Here is a 19,319-nt window from a genome sequence, read left to right as displayed (position 1 = left end):
AAAAGTTAAGAACAAATTCCCAGGAAAACAAAAATTCAGCTCTCTGTCTCTCTCCAGAGAAAGAAAAAGGAGCTGAAAAAACTGACGAAAAGCAAACGGGGTACTTTCCCCACTCTCGCTCTGCTGCCGCAGCTGAACACAGAGCCGTCGCTATCTCTGTGTCCTTGAAAACATGAAAACAAACTGCTTAGCAAGTTCCCTCGGTTTTGTCTCTCCCTGCTCTCAGGCTCGGTTTAAAGGCACAGAAAGGCACAAAATTAATTTCTGGACATGGGGCAGCGATAGGGGATATACATCACAAAGTCACTCCAAGACAGTGTGTCAAGCAGCTATGTTAAAGTGCTGCTCTGCGCAGTGAAATAACCTGCTCTCCCAAAAACGCTGAGGGTTGGGCTTTGCTTTTGTACAGCAAAGGTTTCATGAATGTTTTAGGAAGATTCTACTACAGATCACTCTAGTTTCTTTACCCTTTCTCCTAACTTTGAAATATTTACTGAATTAGCAAAACTGCTACTTCGATGTGATTTAGGCATGCTTTTTCCTTCCTAGTTGCCGGGCGTGAACTCACAGCTTGCAAAGGTCAATGATGTCCTTAAAATAGACCTTTCTAGTCTAGTTCAAAAGGTACGTTTCTTGACAGATTTTTAAACTGTTAATTAATAAACTGGGCTATGTGTATCACTTGTTTCCCCTTAGTTTCTCAGGCAGAATTCTTTTGTTGCCACCTCAGCCTGCTTCTTGGTGGATATCTCTCATTGTTTGGCCAAGATTTAGCACTTGAAAGTATGAATGTAGTGCATTGTAGCTCCAGGATACTACAGATCTAAAATGTATTGTCAGTTGTCTGCTTTAAAGAACAGTCCTTAAAAAATGAAAAGGCAGACACGTGGATCCAGTAGTATGCTCTCTACTTTTTGGTTCAAGCTAAAGAAATAAAAAAATCCATGATCTCCTGTATTTTTATTGTATTGATTATTGTATTTTATTGATAAAATTATACTTCTGTATAGTTTTATTGTATTCCAGCTATTTGAAATATTTATTTCAAATTCTTTATGCACATATTTAACATTAAATCTGGTGTAATGGACCAAGTGTAATTGCTATTAGTATTTTTGCAAGACTTTCCAAATAACACTGTGATTTTCACCTAGAAAAAGAACGGCTTAGTTTGAGCAGTTGAAAAATCTAGGAATCTGAAAACATGTGCTAGGAATAGAAAGCACTTTCTGAAACCAAAGGCTGTGTGTCGGGGTTGAGATGCCTTCCTGCTTCTGAAGTGATCAGGCTTGCAGGGAGTAAGGCTTAAAGCATCCACTGCAATTGCTTCTCCTTTCTGTCCAAATGAGCTACTGAGCTTGGCCCCCATGGTGTGGACCCCTTCTTTCCCCTTCTCACTGAAGAGGGCATTGAAATATCTTTAGAGGCAGTTGGATTTCATTGTTTGTAATATGCATTTCATGTTTGGAAGGCACAGACTTGCAAACAGGTGTTGGGCTGGTACAGAGTAACTCCTTTCACTTTAACTCCTTTCACTTAGTGAATCTTCATATGTATGTTCTGGCTTTTAGATGAGATAGATCTGGCAGGCAACAAAATTTGAGATGATTGTGACTCATTCATATGTATTTAAATATAGATTTTTTTTTTTCCAAAGAATATTCTGGAGACAAAACTGAATCTGAAATATACTTAGAGTTCCTATTTTACTTTCACCTTTTCTAATATGCAGTAATAAAACCATATTTTTCTTAGTATTACCATATACATTTTAGTGTGTGTGTACTTTTGATCCTTGAATAAAGGGAAAAAAAACCTGCAAACAATTTGTCACTGAGAAACATGCCATATTTTTTTTACCTTTTATTCCCAGGGTTATGCAGCATTTAATGATACTCCAGACTTGGTGGTGAATCAAACCAGGAACATTTTATCGGGTGAGGACAAACTATCTTTTCACTTTATTTAATGTTTTTATTTTCTTTTATTGGTAATATTTCCTTGGCTAAATATCATTAAAAATGGAAATGTAGAACTTAATTTTCTTTCAAAATTTGGTGCTAGAGGAAAACAAAAATGTAGAAAGCAGCTGTGTCTTGGTGAGGACCCTAAATTAAATCTAAAAATAGACCATATGGTATTTTATGGAGGAGTTTTATCTGTTAGGTTTTTTACTGCTGAAGTAATGAGAAATCCTGTGATCCTCACTTTACACTGATGCTTTATTTGGTTGAAAAACTAATTTTCCTTGACCGATGCGTTTGTGACATATTTAGGAGTGTGATGTTAGAAAAGCTGACCCCCCCTTCTGCTGTATTAAAATGCAGTGGATGGTGAAGTGGAAGTCAAAATATGCCTTAAGGATAACTTAAATGGCTGTCTCAGTTGTTTTGTTACTCGGGCTTTACACTTCTTGCTCTTTGACTGTACCTGTGTGGTAGTATAGCGTATGTATACTAACCTGTTTTAATTTTTGTTCTTGCACTGTGGACCTGTTCTGCATTATATAAGCAGCTGTTCCTTGTAAGTTTTTCTGGCTTGTTTTTTTTTCTTCCTCTCCTGGGCACAGTAAAGCACAGTATAGATATCAGCATAGTGTACTGTGTGAAGTTGCCTGTAATGAGCTGGTTTTCTAGAACTGAATTAGGAAATTACACTTTGAATTAGGAAATCTAGAGCAGATTTACTCATTTTCCATATCTGAGATGTGTAAACACAGACAAAACATCTTAATTTATCTTTTTGTAAATTATTGGGGCATTGCTTATATAAAAACTGAGTTTGAGTTACAAAACCGAGTAAAATAAATAGGTTTACTAGAAAAAAATTGCATTTATCTGTTAAACTAATTGCATTTAACTTCTAAAACAACTGTGATTTGTTACCTGATTTGAGGGGTAATCATCAAAACAGACAAAAACTTGTCCAGTTGTTTTTTGAGAAAGAAGGAAGTGTTGCCTACTACAAAATTACAGCCTGCAGTTATGCATCCTGCTCTTTCAAGTATGTTTCCAGTTAAAAGAAGGGAAGAGTATAGAGAAACTCCATTTTACACATTGACAATATGTATAATAAGTGAATTAATCGTATCTTTGTATATCTAAATAGTGTCTATCTAAACTGTAAGTAGAGGGTAGCATGATTGGTCATAATCTGCGGGCAAAATGGCTTAATGGATTGTTACCTCAGGAGTGTTGCTAACTAACTGGAATGAGTTCATTAAGTAATCTCTTTTAATAGAATTGAAAATAACTAGTATAGATTCTCAATATAGACAGTCCAATTTCTTTCAGAGTGTTGTATTCCCAAGGCATGGAATTTGAATAGATTTTGTTCTTCACCTTTATAAACTTAGTGGCTAATTGTCTTGTTCAGTGTTGCCATTTGCAATATTGCATGAAAAGCAAGATTTAAGTTGGGTAGATAAAAAGTGACACATTCATTACAATGAGAGGAAAGAGGAAGAACTCTGGCTCAACATCTACATCTTTCATCGTTAAGCTGAATGCTAAAAACAAAGTGTGCATTTTGAAATGCCATTGTGCTACTTCAAAGCTTGATGCTTTTGTTGCCTGCTTGTGTCTTTCTTACATTTGTCTTCATGGCTTGTTTGTTACATGTGGCAAATGGCTTAATAGCATTTTATAATGCATACACGGAATGTAAATTTCCTCTATGGATCTGTAACAGTGAAATATGTTTGTTCTTTTAGATATCAAAAGTGTGCTGGAATCCATTGGTTCAAATATTACTACCTTCACAAAAATGCTCCCTGTTCAGAAGATTATAGCAGATTTGATGGTGTATCTTACACAGAGTGAGGCATATGTTCAAGATTATTTTCCAGTCATGGAGCAGTACGATTTCTACAGGTATGTACAAGAAATAACGCAGGACTGAGGCGCTACCCACTGTTAATACTTCATAATATTTTACTGTTCTGAAAAGGCAAGTAAACTATTAATGATGAACACAGTGAAGAAAAGTTGCTATAAAGCAGTTGTTTGGTACTGGCATTTTGGTAAAAGCCAAAAATGCAGCTAATCAATATCTGGGTTCTGTTTCACCACAGAGCAGGAGGTAGTTTCTACTCTGTAGACCTTCGGGTCTTTTTCAGGAACGATAGATACAGGTAGATGTCAAAGATGTAACACCCAAAGGAACTGATGGTTTCATAATGCCAGGGTGACCTTTTATCTAGGTCTTGTTTTCGTTGAGTTGCTGGCAAATCGTGAGGGTGTAGGACCAGAGAGGCCTTAAAGCCCATCTGTTGTTACTGCACCTTTTGTACTGCAGAGGAGGAGTAGCAGAGATTCCGCTTCACACCTTGTAAATCTTTGTGCACCTGTACTTGCCCCTACTGGTGTAGTACTTGTCTTTGTGGTTGATTGCACCTTGAGAAAAACATACTCTTTGAGACTTTTGTGTCTCTTATAGTTGAGTAACCTCATATTTTGAAGTGTAAAGCTTTTCATTTCATACCATCTATCTTTGTCCAGTTTAGTCATTTCGGTCCTCAAGTTCATCAAATTCTCCCTACATTTTGTTTGATACTTGAGTTGACTTTATAATCAATACTTGCTTCTGTGTTTGTGTCATAATCAGTTCCACTGCTGCAGAATGTGTGTTGCTGGCTTTAATGCTGTGATAAATGAAAGTGAACAGAAGACTGAACCTTTAGAAACTTGCTTAGAATCTTACCTGTAGCCCATTTCTTATCTGACAGTTTTTGTGGTGAGCCTTAATTTGACAAATTTATTGATATTTTCTTTGAAACTTATACTGCATTTAATCAAATAAACATGTTGTTTTATTCTGCTACAGAGAACATTATCTCATTTACATGGCATGTAAATGCCGGTTTTGTCAAACCTAACCTTACAGTACTTCAAGTACAAATGAAACCAATAAGCCTGTAGTTGTTCAAATTACTTTCTATCTATTCCTTTCTTAATTACAAGTGCATTATATGTAGTTCTTAATAAGTCTCCTTTTATAAATATGCCTGTCAGCATTCATGTTTTCCTTCTTACTGGCTGTGCTTGGTCATTACAATATTTCTTTTACAGATTTTTCTCTACAAAAGTACAGGGAAGAGAAAAGGGAACTTAAAAAATAAAAGCTGGAAGAAGTGACAACAGAAGGGAAAAAGAAGTGCAGAGGGAATTGGGAGAGGATGAAAGGATAGATATGTAATGTGTGAATAGATGGATATTCTCCAGCTACCTGGACAGATTGAACTGTTATGTGATGTAATTAATAAAAATGAAAGTTCATTTCCTGTCCAAGATTTTTCTCCTGATCAAGTTCCATTAACTGTTTCATACACTGATAGCAGTCCAGCACAAACACATAAAGCCTAGGTTTTTACAACCTTAAATATAATTATTTACAATTACAAGTCTGACACGGTGTGTAAAATGTTAGTAAGCCTCACAGTAAGAGCAACTGTGTACTTCATGACCAATGGCCAGTCCACATGCATAAATTTTTCCATTGATTGTTGAATTACCGTTTGAACATCTGCTTCCTCTGAGTAATTGTGTGCTCCACTTGGAGCACTTTGACACTTCAGCACAGTCCACCTGCAGTAACTGGGGTTGGGAACACCTTGTTCCTGTGGCGTTTTTTCCCCAGTCCTTCAGTAGCAGCTGACTGCGATCCAGCAGTGACTGTGGGCTGGCCCAGAATACACGCTAGTGTAGCAAATTATTCTTCTCTCTGCTGACACAGAACCACAAGTGGGACATTTGGGAATAGAGTATTGCATGATGTCTCCTGAAGGTCTCCAGCATGTTCTTTGTGTGAAAATAACCAAGACCTTTATGTTTTATTCTTTAGGTGGCTGGGTTGTCTCATTCTGTGCTGCATGGTGGTCCTGATTCTGGTCTTTTACTATCTTGGATTGCTATGTGGCACCTGTGGTTATGATAAACATGCTTCTCCAACAACCAGAGGCTGTATCTCCAACACTGGAGGAAACTTTCTTATGGCGTAAGTTTCACTTACCGGTGAAAAAGGGAATAAAGGCACCTGTAGGAGGTTGGTTTGGTTGAGTTTTTGAAGGACACAGATATGAAAAGAATTTGGTTTGTTAAATAGGTATATCTGCAGAGAAAAAATAGAAATAAGTATTGATTTCACATGCTTACACTGAGGGACTTGGGGATTTGGGGTTGTTCTTTCATTGAGGATCACGGCTGAAGGATAAAACCTTTGAATCTACCATTGTAAGGTGAGTGCTGTGGCTAATGAATTTCTGTGCCAGCCTCTTTGGAATCTGTAAAAACGGGGACAGACAATAGAATATATTAGGGGAAATCCAAAACTTTTTAGTAGACTTGAACATTTGGTCAAAATTTTAAGAAAAGCCATGCAAGGAGACAAAAGCATTTGACCTTCTGAGAGCGTTTCTGGATGTTTGGGGTTGAAAAGTGCCTTGTAGTGGTTTAATGTAGTTTCTGCTGAGTGCAGGGGAAGATAACATATGAAAGTCTAAAATTTTTTTGAGAGCACAAGGCTAGATAGTTGAGTTTAAAAAAGAAAATTGTATGGTTTTGTGGCCCTTAAATGTAATTCCTCAAACAGTTTGCATGCCCAATGCTAATGTGAGGTTTCAAATGCATTTTAGCTGAAGACTTTACAGGTCTGAAACATTTAAGATGTTTCACAGGGCAAGAACGTATTTGAAACAGAGCAATTTCAACCATCAATCAGTTTTCATATCTGTTATAGCTGCTAACTGTTGGCTTCACTATTGCCCCAAGTATGTATATATATGTGTATGTATATGTATACACACTGTGTTCTTATAAAGCAAAAACTTCTTTTTCAGTGGTGTTGGATTCAGTTTTCTTTTCTCCTGGGTGCTGATGGTTGTAGTGGTGCTCACTTTTGTCACAGGTGGAAATGTAGAAAAATTGGTCTGTGAGCCCTTTGAAGATAAAAATTTATTCAAGGTGAGATTATTCATGTTATTAAACAATTAATAGAATCCCCATGAGTCCCAGTGGTCGTGTCAGTTCTTTATGGCATGTCATTTCTGTAGGACGCTTAGAGTGAGTTTGGATCTGGTTTTACTTCCTCCTTACAAACCAAATAGAGACATTCATCCTTTCTTGGTTTAATTTACTTTGCATGCCTGTCTTCTTTTGGAGACAGATTTTTCTGATTCAGTTGTTCCTTGGTAATGGAGAGGTTTAATATTTGTTTTCTGCACCAGAGAGTTTGAATTCACTGTTTTGCTTGTATTTTCCTTAGTGGGTGATAAGCTTATATGTGGTTATGTGTCAAAAGACCACATATGAATAAATACTTAAGGAAACTTGGAATTATAGTAACATTATTGAATTTTGTCTTCTAGGTTTTGGATACACCTTACTTACTAAATCAGCACTGGAAAAACTATCTTGCTGGCATCATCTTCAAAAATCCAAATGTTAACTTGACTTTTGAAAAAGTGTACAGGTATTAGAGTTATGATTAAGATGTAATTCAGTTCATATTTAACTCTTTTTTATTCCATTCAATTTACACATACTGGTTTTGTGGTATCTTTTATGCTTCATATTTCAGGCACATCCAAAATTCACACATGTTCCAAAAGACATTCTGATTTTCTAGTGATTCACAAGCAAAAGCAATTTGTTCCTGTATATGAGTTATTAGAGACAGTCAGCATAGTACTGTATGACAATACAGTCAAGCTATTTGATAAAATACTTTGCATCTTTCAGAAACTGTTAATCACTTCTCTTATTGACTGAGCTTCAAAAAATATAATCAGTATTTTTTTTTCTAAAGGACTGATTTTCTTAGAATAAGAAAACATTGTTAATCATTCTGTTAATACTTGATCCTCAAGGTGTTTTTTAGGCTGATCTGTGTATTTGTATTTTTTCAGTGATTGCAAGGAAAACAAAGGAATTTATACTTCCCTTCACCTAGAGCATTTGTTTAATATCAATGAGCTTTTAAATATTAGTATGGTAAGTAAAGAAACTGAGTGAGTGCATGATTCTGAAGGATATTGGCTCTTAAAACACCATATAGCACGTCGTGGTTTTACAGGATTTTGATTTTTATTCACAAAACATCCTGCAGGGAGGCAAGAGCTGTTCAAGCTAATCTGAATGAAGGAATTCTACTTACAAATGAAGTATTTTTTACTAGTCTCAGTGGGCCGTGGAAGATTTTCTGATGTGCTTTTTTATGTGCTGATAATAATGGTTTTTTTTAACTTTGAAACTTGCATGGAGGGTTGAAGTCTGTTTTCCAAAGGCTGCTTATGGTGTTCAGTGACGGTCTTCTTTTTATATAAATGCCTGTATTGGTGTCTTCTCCTCTGATTCCAGTCAGATTTATGTTGATCCAGGATATGATATACCTTGGTTCTAGAAATTCTGGTGTTGGTTGGAAGTAGTTGGGATAAAATAGTCTTTTCAGTTAAGCTGTAATGATATATGACTACACTGTCATTACAGAACTGTACTAATTTTGGGGTTGCCTTTAATACCTGTCTTCATTACAGCAACCCCCTGGGGATACGTGTTCCATTCTGCCAGGCATTATACCCACCTAATAGATATAGTGCCTGCCCCAGATAATATATGATGAAAATGAACAAGGAAGATTCACTAAGAGGGAAAATTATTTTGAGTTTTCACGATGGACTAATGGAGGAGGCTGCAAAGGAAGTCAGATTTTCAGACTCCTCAGCTATAGCTCTGCAGCCTCTGTGGGTAACGTAGTGTGGGTGCAGTGCAGGAGGAGTTCAGGTAACATTAACCAATCACGTTTAGTCACCACTAAAGGTATTTAGAGGAGTGTCTGTCCTGGCCACAACTGAGATACTGACTTCTCTAGATTTCCTTACTTAGGGCCAGGGGTAGAACTTTATATTCTTAAAGGATAACCTTTCCTGGAGAGATGTTAGTTAAAACAGAATGGAAGGCAAGTAATCCATTGGTATGAAAGACGCAAAGGCTGGTTAGAACATGGAGTGGCTAAGTACTGTGGATACTGCAGGGAAGGGAAGAACATTACCACCAACATTACCTAGTGGATTCTGTTGAACTTAATTACACTGACGTGAGCAAAAATCAGTGTGTGCTTCTTCATGGAAATGAGGAGTCAGCAAAAGCAGGATGCTTTGGGCAGGGGCTATAGCAGAATCTGTGCTGGTTGCAAGCTACTTTTGTACTTTCTTTTGTTTCTCTCTCAGTATACAGAAGATGTAGCACTTAGAATTGAACACATTCAGATAAACCTCAGCAAAATCATTCTGCTGGATGAAATTGGGAAGGAGAATCTTCTGAATTTCAGCTCTTCAGGAATAGATGGGATAGACTTCTCAGCATATTTGACAGAGGTGAGACTGTAGTCAACTAGAGACATGACTGGGACAAAATATAAAGTAAAATGTTTGTTTACCAGCAGGCAAAACAGCAAAATCTGCTTTAGTGTGAAACATCATGTTTTGGAGGATCATAAAAATTGGGAAAAAAGCACTTGAGAAATTAAGGTCAATATATATAAAAAAAATAAAGAGTAGACAGAGTAGGTGGTGTAGTTAAGTGCAAACTGTCTGTAAATGCAATAACAACATACTCCTTTTCTTACTGCTCACATCTTGTTTCAGATCAATAAAAGTGTTACCAAGGTTGATCTTCTCTCATTTGCTAATGATTTAGAAGCAAGAGCAGACCAGCTGGTAAGTTCAATTCAGCAATATAATACATAAAATATATCACTTATATACCATGTAAGTATAATAACATGGCAAGGTAGACTTTATATGAGAGAGTTTTCGTACTTCAAACATTGAGATACATGGTATAATGTCATGTAAGGAAAAACACTGAAGAACAGTGTAGCATATGAGCTGTATTTTAAATGTTGCTTTAAATTGGTTTTTGTATCCTCTTGTACATTTTCTGCTTTGAAAGTGTATTTTCCTAAATTCCACTCTTTGCTTGAGAAATGAGGGGAATGCTTCATTTCAGTATTTCCTATTATGGTCTTTACATTTTAGAGTCCCATTTGGAAGAAAAATTGGCTAGCTCATGATGAAAAAGATTATTTGAATTAATTTTTTTTCAGTTAGTGAGCAGAAGATTTTGCAATTAACACCAAAATTAATACTGTGGCAGCTTGTAAGGACTTTAATGAGAACTGGAGCCCTATTGTGGAGGGAGAATGCACAGAGGAAACTGTCTCCTCTGAAGGGCTTTTTGAATGCCAGGACAGTGGTCAGAGGGTTTTGCTACAACATTGCCCCCAAATGAATCTGCAAGTGGCACAGATCCGTGTTAACAGATGGTGACTGTTCAGTTATCTGATTGTTATGTGTGTCAGGATCAGGCCATACTCACTTTTCAGAATGAGGGTCATGGTCTGGACGCTGGCCCAAGACAGATTCCTCCACTGCGATGCAACAGGAAGAGTTACATTGCACATGTGCTACAATTGCTTGGATCGCTGGGGGACACAGCAGAGTGAAACCACATTGTTTGGAATGTATGAGATATCCATTCCTCAAGTGGAGGAGGGCACCAGGCTCCTGGTGTGTTCGCTCCACCTCTTGCATAATTTGATCATACTTGTTGCTGGGTTTTTTTGTTTGGTTAGGGTTTTTTTCCTGTCACGCCTGCACTCATGTCAAGGTTAGACAGCTTGTGGGTTTAAGTGAGAGCTGGGGTACTTCAAACATAGTTCCATAAAGGAAAGTGTATTGTGCTGGTAGGTTGCTTTCACTATTTTTTGTAGAAGAAACTTAAGGAAGCATCAGAATTGAGAATAGATCAGACAGAGTAATTTTTTCATATAAAAGACAAATAATTGTGTATATAAGTAAATGTGTTCACTGTTACAGTGTATGTTTTTGTTTCTTCCTTGTGATGCTATTTAGTGTAATCATTGAAATGTCTAAAAAAAAAAACCCAATAATATATGTAATGCAAAAGTTAGATTGTTAAAAAAATGGTACTGGTTTCCAAGGATATTTTATAATTTCACTTTCTTACTAGTGATAGCTCTTAGAACCATCAATTAAAAAATAAACTAAAAACTTACGGAATTAATCAATTTTGGGTGTCTAGTTTGCATCTTTTGGCACCTTACAAAAAATTGAATGTAGCTTTTTAGACTGGAAGAAGCAAATGGAATAAAACTTGGATCAAACCAAGGGGTCAAGGTATGGAGGGGGGAGCAATACCACCAACATGTGGTGTTAGGTAAATGAATTCGCCTTGTCAGTAAAGGACATGAAGCTTCCCGAAACTGCACAAGTGACTCAGCTTAGTGCTTACATGAACACTTCACAGGAAGCAAATACATCTCTGAGCACTGAGGTCTGCTATTATTACGTATCCAAAATGGAGTTAGCAGTGTGTATTCAGTGTGTATGCAGGGAGCCAAATGGTTTTGCCACCAAAAGGAAATGGAAAATAAACTTATATCTGAGAGTAAAACCAAGTTTTATAGGATTTGGCAATGGGCATGAGCTCCAGACAGGCATTTGGACTTGAAAATCAGAGCAGAAACTCTTATCTTCTGATTGAAAGGTGGGAGCCACAAAAATAGGAAATATCCTTCACAGGTGCCCTTCCAAGTGACTGCTGAAAAATAATTGAAATTCTGTATCCTTCAGAAAGCAGAGGGTTCCTCAGGGTGATGTCCACATTTCCAAAACTGGGAGATGCTTGTCCCAGCTGGGGTGCAGTGCTGCAGGGTTCTTGCAGTGAGGTTTGGCTTGTAGTGAGTGTGAGGGGGATGTGCTCATTCTTCTGTATTTAAAATGACTTAGTGCACCATGTGAAAATTCTCTTCAGTTAAATCTGTCCTGATAATGTTAAAGTCAGAAAAGCAAGGTAATATATCTGGTTTGGTTGCTGAGGTTTGAATTATTCATACAGTGACTTGTTTCCCCTCCTTGTGTTGAGGAATTCCATTTGCCATATCCCATTTTTAGCATGAGCTGTTCTGGAGTGGATGTATAACTTTCATTGTTTTTGCTATGTTGGAAAGCTTTGAGGTTACTGAACAATACTGCATAATTGCATTTTTTGCAGCCAAAAGGAGCACTGGAAAATGCCTTAAAAGGACACGCAAACAACATTCGAATGATTCATAACCAGCAAGTCGTTCCACTGGAGCAAGCTATGGTAAAACATAAAAGCAATGCTGAAACATACTTGTAGAAAATACAAACCTCTAAGGTTAGAAAGCTGAACTGCTGTAAGCGCAGATTGTGTCAATGAAGAGTAATCTGGCTAAAGTATGTGTTTAATAAATAATTTTCCTATTTAAAATGCTGCTGTTTTATAATGCTGTCTAAAATACTGGCCTTTTTCTTTCTCTTTTTTTCTATAGCTGTTTGTGATTATATATGAATAGAAGAAAAAAGCAGGGGAGAACTTTACAAAACTCTAACCCTAAAACCCCCTAAATCACTAATTCTTTTTTTTTTGCTTGTTACTGGTCTTCAGTAATAACAGCCATTATCACTTTGACACTTTATTTCTTGGAGCTAGCAGTTACCTAACAGTATTAAAATTGGAAACTCCTGAGAGTATATGAAGAGCCAAAGTCTTTTTTATTGATGCTATGAAAGATGTGAAAGAGCTGCTTCTGCCTGATTTTGACACAGACTGCATAGTATCAAGCTGTGACTCTCCTACATGTTAGGTGTTGCTTTTTTCTCTACGTAACATGAAGAATTTTCATTTATCCTAGCATCTGATATAGTGTGTCTGCCCCACTTATAGAAAAATACTAGGTCTTCTGGTCCACTCTGATTCTGTGCTGTTCTTTCCTAATTAACTCCTAATTATTCTCATCTCTTTTTTCTTTTACAAAACTGACTGTCAAGAAATATGTTAAAGCTAGGGTAAGTGCTTTTTCCCTTCAGAAATTGCACAATATAGAATCCTCTGAACACTTGGGTCTGAGTTTAACTGTTCTGTCTTGCCTCCAACTAACTCTTCTTAGTTTGTTACATCTAACTTCAGTTAAATCAGTGCTGTTGGTGGAGTACTGATTCAATGATTAAACCCACAATGCAATTTTAATGCAGCTGTTGCTACTGTTGTATATAGTGTGATACGTAGTATTAATAACAAAATAATCTATAGAAGATCAAAGCATGAATATAAGCTTGAAACAGGTGGGCTCTTACCTGTAGTAATGACTTGAAGCTTTTTTTCTCCCTCCTTTCCAATAGAGCACTTTAAATCAGAGCATTAGGTTACTGAAGAGGACATCATCTGAACTTATGGTAAGCTTTTCTTTCTGACAACAGGAACATTTTTGTGTTTTAAATCCTTCTACTGCATATGCAGAGCATATATTTTCAGTACCATTTTCTTCTATTTCTCGCTGTTCTGTTACTGCAAGAGATTGTAAGGCCTTGAGGAACTAACAAGGATTTAGATCTTTCTTCCGCGTAAAAAGAAAAATAAGAAGAATATTTGGGATGTTTTTGGGAGTATAAATTGTAAACTGAATTGTCAGGTGATAAAATAGGCTTCAGTACCATTCTATATAGTGTGTTACTCATTTTCCTCAGAATGTAGGGGTTTTTTTCTAGAATCCTCAGAATGTAGGGGTTTTTTTCTGGAATCCTTGAAAGCAAAACTTGGGGAGAACAACCACAAAACACAGTGCAAAAGTACAGCTGATAAAAGAGAGCTTTGTGATTCACATCCGTAACCACCTTTTGTTCTGTGCCCAGCTCCCACTGTGGTCTGTTTCTTTAGGTTGTACTCGCTACGTTCCTGCTTCTGCACCATCAGCCTTGCTCTGGGATCCTGGATCTGCATAGAGGCTTTTCCAGGGCTACCCATGTTTCCTCTCTAAGTAGTGCCTGCACCACAGTGAGACCAGCTGGCTTCGCTCTGCCAGAGAGTGAGCAACAGGATGGTTAATTCCCTGGAAGCAAAGCTTTCTGTTGCCACCAGCCTGCCTTGGCTCTGGTAGCAAGAATCCAGCCACACTAGTGGTATAGTCAGAGTCTTAACAGCTTTATGGGCCAACCTACCTCAAGGCTTCCCATTACAGTTTTCACCCATCCACAGCAGCACAGCAGCTAGGTATGTGTTAGAATCTGTGATTTGAAACTGGATGAGGAGGGAAGAAGCCATGAAGTAAAGTGTTGTTAAGAAAGGGATGATGTTTGACTCCAAAGTATATTTAAGAAATATCTGTACATTTTCAGGCTCTGTGTACACCATCCTTTGTGTGTGTTCTGTGAGAGAATTTATGGGGTTGTACATATATTGAAAAAACATCTCAGTCCTTCAGGATATTGATTAGGGGTGTATTCTGGCTGTGCAGAGTCCTATTTCAGTCATCAAGAGTTGTTGTGATAGTATAAGGCCCACTGTTTTCCTCCTGTGCACTATGTGTGTCTGTAGTGTATATATAGACATTGATTTAAGTATTTCTACATTTACGGGAAGGAAAGAGAGTGGAAGATAAAACCGAACCTGATATATAAATTTGTTTTGTAGGATCTGGGAAAACATACCAGTACGTAACCACTGATACATCTTTTTTCAGTAATGACAGAATATTGAGATGATCATGAATCCTTAGGCAAGCTCCTGTTCTGTCTGGAATTGCATTTTTTGTCAAGTTTTGACAAGACAGTGGCACTGGTTTATCAAGAGAATAGGTTCCTGGCAGTGGCTGTAAAGCCATTGCAACAGCCTGAGGGGCATTTGTTTATATTAAACACCATCTTTTCCTCTCTAGGTTAAGGTGAAAAATGTCATTAGTGCTGTTAATGCTGCCCAGAATCTCATAAATAACAACGCTTCTCAAGTTATTGTCCAGGTAAGCTCTACTTGATCAAAGTACGTTAATTTATGATGTCATGGAGATAGAGATTAACTTGCTTTTGTTCTCTTTTATTTGTCCTAGGAGACAAAAGAGTACATGGATACCATAATTGGCTACTTTGAGCAATACATTGAGTGGGTCAAGGAGTCGGTAAGGTGCATTTACTTCATTGAGAGAAGCTATGTTTAAAAAAAATAAGAAAGCTAACCAGTAGTAGTAATAAAAAGAATAATATTACTTTTATAGTGTGTTTTATAGTTTCGGGTTTTAATATGTTTGTACTTACTGTAAGTGGGAAAATCAGTCTCCTGTAGTTCTTTTGCGTTTGCCAAATGGAAGTGATGAGTTGTGTTGGTTGGAATGCAGTGCAAATTTAACAGTATCATTTTCAGGGCTAGCCTGAAATCCCCCATTTGTGCTAATACTGCACTGAACCTGACCCCGCATAGTCCAAATTGAAGTCATTAGCATCTTGTTTTATTTTTCTCTCTTCAGCTGCAGCCTTTGAGAAAGTAAGCTGATGTGTAAAAGACTTTTAGTTGATAGCATATCCTACTGGTATTTATTTTGAATTTGGATAGGGTAAGACATAACAATTTAGTAAACTGTAATTGTAAGCAAGTTTAGAGATTCTTATTTTATTCTGTTAGGTACTTAAAACTGTAATTTTTTAATCTTTTTTTCAGATTGCCATGGAAGTAGCAGCATGCAAGCCTATTGCCAATGTGATAGATACAGCAGTAGATATTTTTTTATGCAGCTATATAGCTGATTCTGTGGTAAGAAACATTTTGTTACTCAGAATTGGGGCATCAAGGGGAAAATTCTTTCAACATACATCTGCATTTAATTATTCTGGCTAGACTATTCTGAAGAAAGATAATAAAGTATCACATACAAAGTTATGCAAGGAAAATGTTCTGATCCTGGATCAAGCCCAAAGACAAACCAGTGCTGCACTTTCTAGGTTTTTGCTAAACTTAAGGTTCTATTAGCAAGAATTCTGTAAAATTAACTGATTCTTAACCACTTTGAAATGGAAAATGGAAAAGCATAAAGATCTATCTGCAGCTTCATCTGTAACTGTTGCTAACTTACTGGGTTAAGGGGTGAGGTGTGGGCAGGAAGCGAGTGGAAAGTACCAATGGAAAACTTTTTCAGGTATCTTTCCCGAAATCTAGAAAACCTGAATGAGGTTTTATCACTAGACTTGCAGCAGACAGATCTTGACTAATTTCTGTGTATTGGAGACATTGAGCATGACTTGTAGCAGGATAGAAGGGCAATATTGGCTTTTTCATCTTGCCAAAAGAGCTTGGAAAGAAGACAGCATGTATTGAAGGTAAAGTAAGACAGTTTGTGCCTGGGGAGTAATAGCCTCCTAGCTATTACTTAGCTTTATGGCACTTTTAGCCAGATCCTAATCGTACTACTAGTAATACATGTAAGCAGTCAAAGCCAAAACACTTTAACCTTGATAATGCTTAACCATGAAATGTTTCATCTTGATAATGCTTAACCATGAAAACCTCCTAATCTATGTTGTACTCATTGATTAGCTCATAGATTACAGAGCTTCTGTTCCCCTTTGTGGAGCCATTAACGGTCTGGTGAGAGATGGACCATGATTTTCCTGATGATAGAACTTAGCTGAGTCACTTCCAAGTCAAAATGCCTCCAGGCAATACAAATCAAATTTGAAAAATCATCATTTTAACATCAGGTGATAGCTCAGTTCAACTGTATAATAATGAAATTAGTTACACAAACAGGGCTGCAGTTAGCAAGTTATAAAGTGCCTTGAGAAAGTGCTGGAAACTCGTATTTTGACAAGAACTGCAAGAACTAATTTCTGCTGTGTTCTTTTGGTAACAATGGTTAGAATATCCAGCAAGGGCTCAATACTTTACTGATTAGTTTTCTCCATGATCTCTTTTTCCTTGATTTTGCTTTTGCTTTTGTTTCAGAATACCTTCTGGTTTGGTTTGGGAGGCTCTTCAATGTTTCTAATTCCTGCCATAATTTTTGCTGTAAAACTCTCTAAATACTATCGCAGAATGGATACAGAGGATGTATATGATGAGTAAGTATATATTCCAAAGTAAGCTAAATGGCAAATGGATTAAAATGATTTTTCTGGTGTTTAACGTGAAGGCTCTACGATCTTTAAACCTGTGCTGCCAGATTAGAACTGCATATTCATGTGTAATGCTGCAGGTTTGGGTCAGTGCCTGCAAAGTGGTTCATGCAGGTGGCCTTTGGTAGCCTTGACTTGCCATGACTGCAGATAGTGCTGGCTCTGACTGTGGGAATCTTACGCCAGAATGAGGTTGTCAGAACTTTGTGAGCAGCATTTATATAAATAAGTTCCAAATGTGCAAGTTATTAGCTTTGCAAAGTAACCTGTTAAGGTGAATTGTGCCTGATTTGTAATCTCCATGAATTAATTATTTGCTTTCTTGCTGTCTTAGTTATTCCTAACCAGTCTTTCCTTTTTCAATTGCAGTTCCTCTGTCTCAGGGACTTGGCATTTTACTTTATGATAACTATTCTTACGTATTTTCCTATCAGTTTTTTTTTACTGTTTTCTTTTCTACTCCTTGTTTTGCTCATTGTTCAGTTAGCCTGTGCACTGCATTTCTCACATTTCACAGTGGTTGTTTTTCATTGCATATTCACAAAATCAGTAGAGCGGAAACAGGCATGTATAGCTGAAATTACTCACTTATTAGTGTCTAGTTAATTACTCCTGCTTTTCTGTGTTTTTTAGTTTCGAAAATATACCCATGAAAACGTAAGACATTTTTGCTAATATTTATTAAAATTATTTTATTAATGTGGGAGGGTTTATATTTTTAATGTAACTTGTTACCTCAAAAGAGGTAACACGTTCTGTTTCATCAGATGTGATAGATTATATTAGAGTCTCCAACTCAACAAGAATAGAAAAATAATTAATTGATTTTTGGAGAATATAAAAATACTATAAAATGTAAAATTATAGTTATACCATAACTCTTGAATGTTACAAAGGAAAAGTTATATTCTGTTGTACAGACACAGTTTATCTTTGCATATAATACATCATCCATGTACATGTCAGAAGCCATATTGTGCATAGTACATCTTATAGTTAACATGGTCTTTCTTGGTGTATTTATTTTATTACAGTACGGAAAATGGTAATAATGGTTATCATAAAGAGCATTTATATGGTATACACAATCCTGTTTTTACAAGGTAAACGAAGTCTGAAACTGCATGCCTTCATGTGTCCTTACTTCAGCTTCTCTTTCAATCACATGTTCAATTTTCTTCATGCTTTAAAGTGAATCTCTTAATTCTCTGTTTGATTTTTTGCATGATTATTCACTGTAGCAAATGCTGTATGATGTATATTTTTCAAATACTCTTTACATAACAGCAGATATAGTAGTAATTTCCTGTTACAGTGGGGAAACAATTTCCTGCAACTTAGCAAAGCAATTGCTTAAATTTGATCTCAAAATCCATGAATCAGGTATTTAGTCAGCACAGTGGGTGGTCCTAAAGTGACAAACCTATTAAAATGCTCTGATAGCAGATGAAAGTGATAGGATGGGAATGCATTTGTACTCCTGAGTAGTTTTATTTTTTAAATGGTGAGAAGAGATCTCCTGTGCAAAAGGCAGGTGATCCAGGTATGCAGAAAGCATGAACATAGAAAATGGGTGTTTGTGCATGGGTAGGACTAGGATGTGCCATCACAAAGGAAGAAGCTCAAGTTATGTTTAAAAAAAGGAGGACATTGTGGTTCTTTTCTGCCTCTACAGCTTCTGTGCTGTAAAACATTAGCTAGTTGTAAGACTCAGTTTCCAAGGGGCTAATATTCTATGTCACACAACCTCATTATTTGGGTTTGCAAACTTTGAAAGTTGCTTAAGGAAAGATTAAATTTGTGATTGAAATTTGTAGCTCACTGTGCCTTGCAACTTCATGACTGAATGTATAGGTTGAGTATGTGTAGAGAAGATACCACTATGCTTTAAATAACAGGTAAATACAGAGAGCTCAAAGTTTGGGTCTTGCCAGAGTTCGTGGTTACATCTGATGATGATGATTATGATAATGATGATGGTTATTATGATTTAGAACTGTATTTTACAATAATTATTTACTGACCCAATCTTCATTCCATATCTCCTTCTGAAGGAAGTCTTTACATAACAATGTTTTTAGTGATATTTATGATCACAGTTGTTGCGGTCTGTTCTGCAACTTAAGGGTGCTTACTCCCCACATTAACTGACAAGGAGTTTAAGTCCAAAGTGCTCTCCACTGGCATATCTAAGGACTGTCAGTTTTAAGGACATTCAATATTTTACAGAAGAGAAAACTAATAATTTTCCAGGCCTTAGAAGTCCTTTTCTGATCTTTGAATCTTTAATATGACTGTTAATATTCTTGAGGTTCATAGCATGTTTTCTTGTGATATTTCA

The 19,319-nt window shown here is 36.7% G+C and overlaps 1 protein-coding gene across 18 annotated transcripts in view; it reads left to right on the top strand.

The window, feature by feature from the left end:
• PROM1 (prominin 1) overlaps nucleotides 1-19,319 on the top strand; it is a 63,458-nt gene that overhangs the window by 42,808 nt on the left and 1,331 nt on the right. For 5 of the 18 annotated variants that reach the window (XM_048303159.1, XM_048303149.1, XM_048303156.1 and 2 more), the window contains 18 exons: nucleotides 550-624; nucleotides 1,874-1,937; nucleotides 2,512-2,523; nucleotides 3,713-3,872; nucleotides 5,842-5,994; nucleotides 6,836-6,959; nucleotides 7,364-7,467; nucleotides 7,904-7,988; nucleotides 9,224-9,370; nucleotides 9,641-9,712; nucleotides 12,072-12,164; nucleotides 12,863-12,889; nucleotides 13,223-13,276; nucleotides 14,755-14,835; nucleotides 14,923-14,991; nucleotides 15,528-15,620; nucleotides 16,809-16,924; nucleotides 18,013-18,081. In XM_048303159.1, coding sequence (XP_048159116.1) covers nucleotides 550-624; nucleotides 1,874-1,937; nucleotides 2,512-2,523; nucleotides 3,713-3,872; nucleotides 5,842-5,994; nucleotides 6,836-6,959; nucleotides 7,364-7,467; nucleotides 7,904-7,988; nucleotides 9,224-9,370; nucleotides 9,641-9,712; nucleotides 12,072-12,164; nucleotides 12,863-12,889; nucleotides 13,223-13,276; nucleotides 14,755-14,835; nucleotides 14,923-14,991; nucleotides 15,528-15,620; nucleotides 16,809-16,924; nucleotides 18,013-18,081 — 1,598 coding nt within the window. The other 13 variants (XM_048303165.1, XM_048303163.1, XM_048303167.1 and 10 more) reach the window with 11 other exon arrangements.

The sequence above is a fragment of the Corvus hawaiiensis genome, chromosome 5 (assembly GCF_020740725.1).
Source record: "Corvus hawaiiensis isolate bCorHaw1 chromosome 5, bCorHaw1.pri.cur, whole genome shotgun sequence".
Taxonomy (NCBI): Eukaryota; Metazoa; Chordata; class Aves; order Passeriformes; family Corvidae; genus Corvus; species Corvus hawaiiensis.
This window is presented reverse-complemented; position numbering and strand designations above follow the sequence as displayed.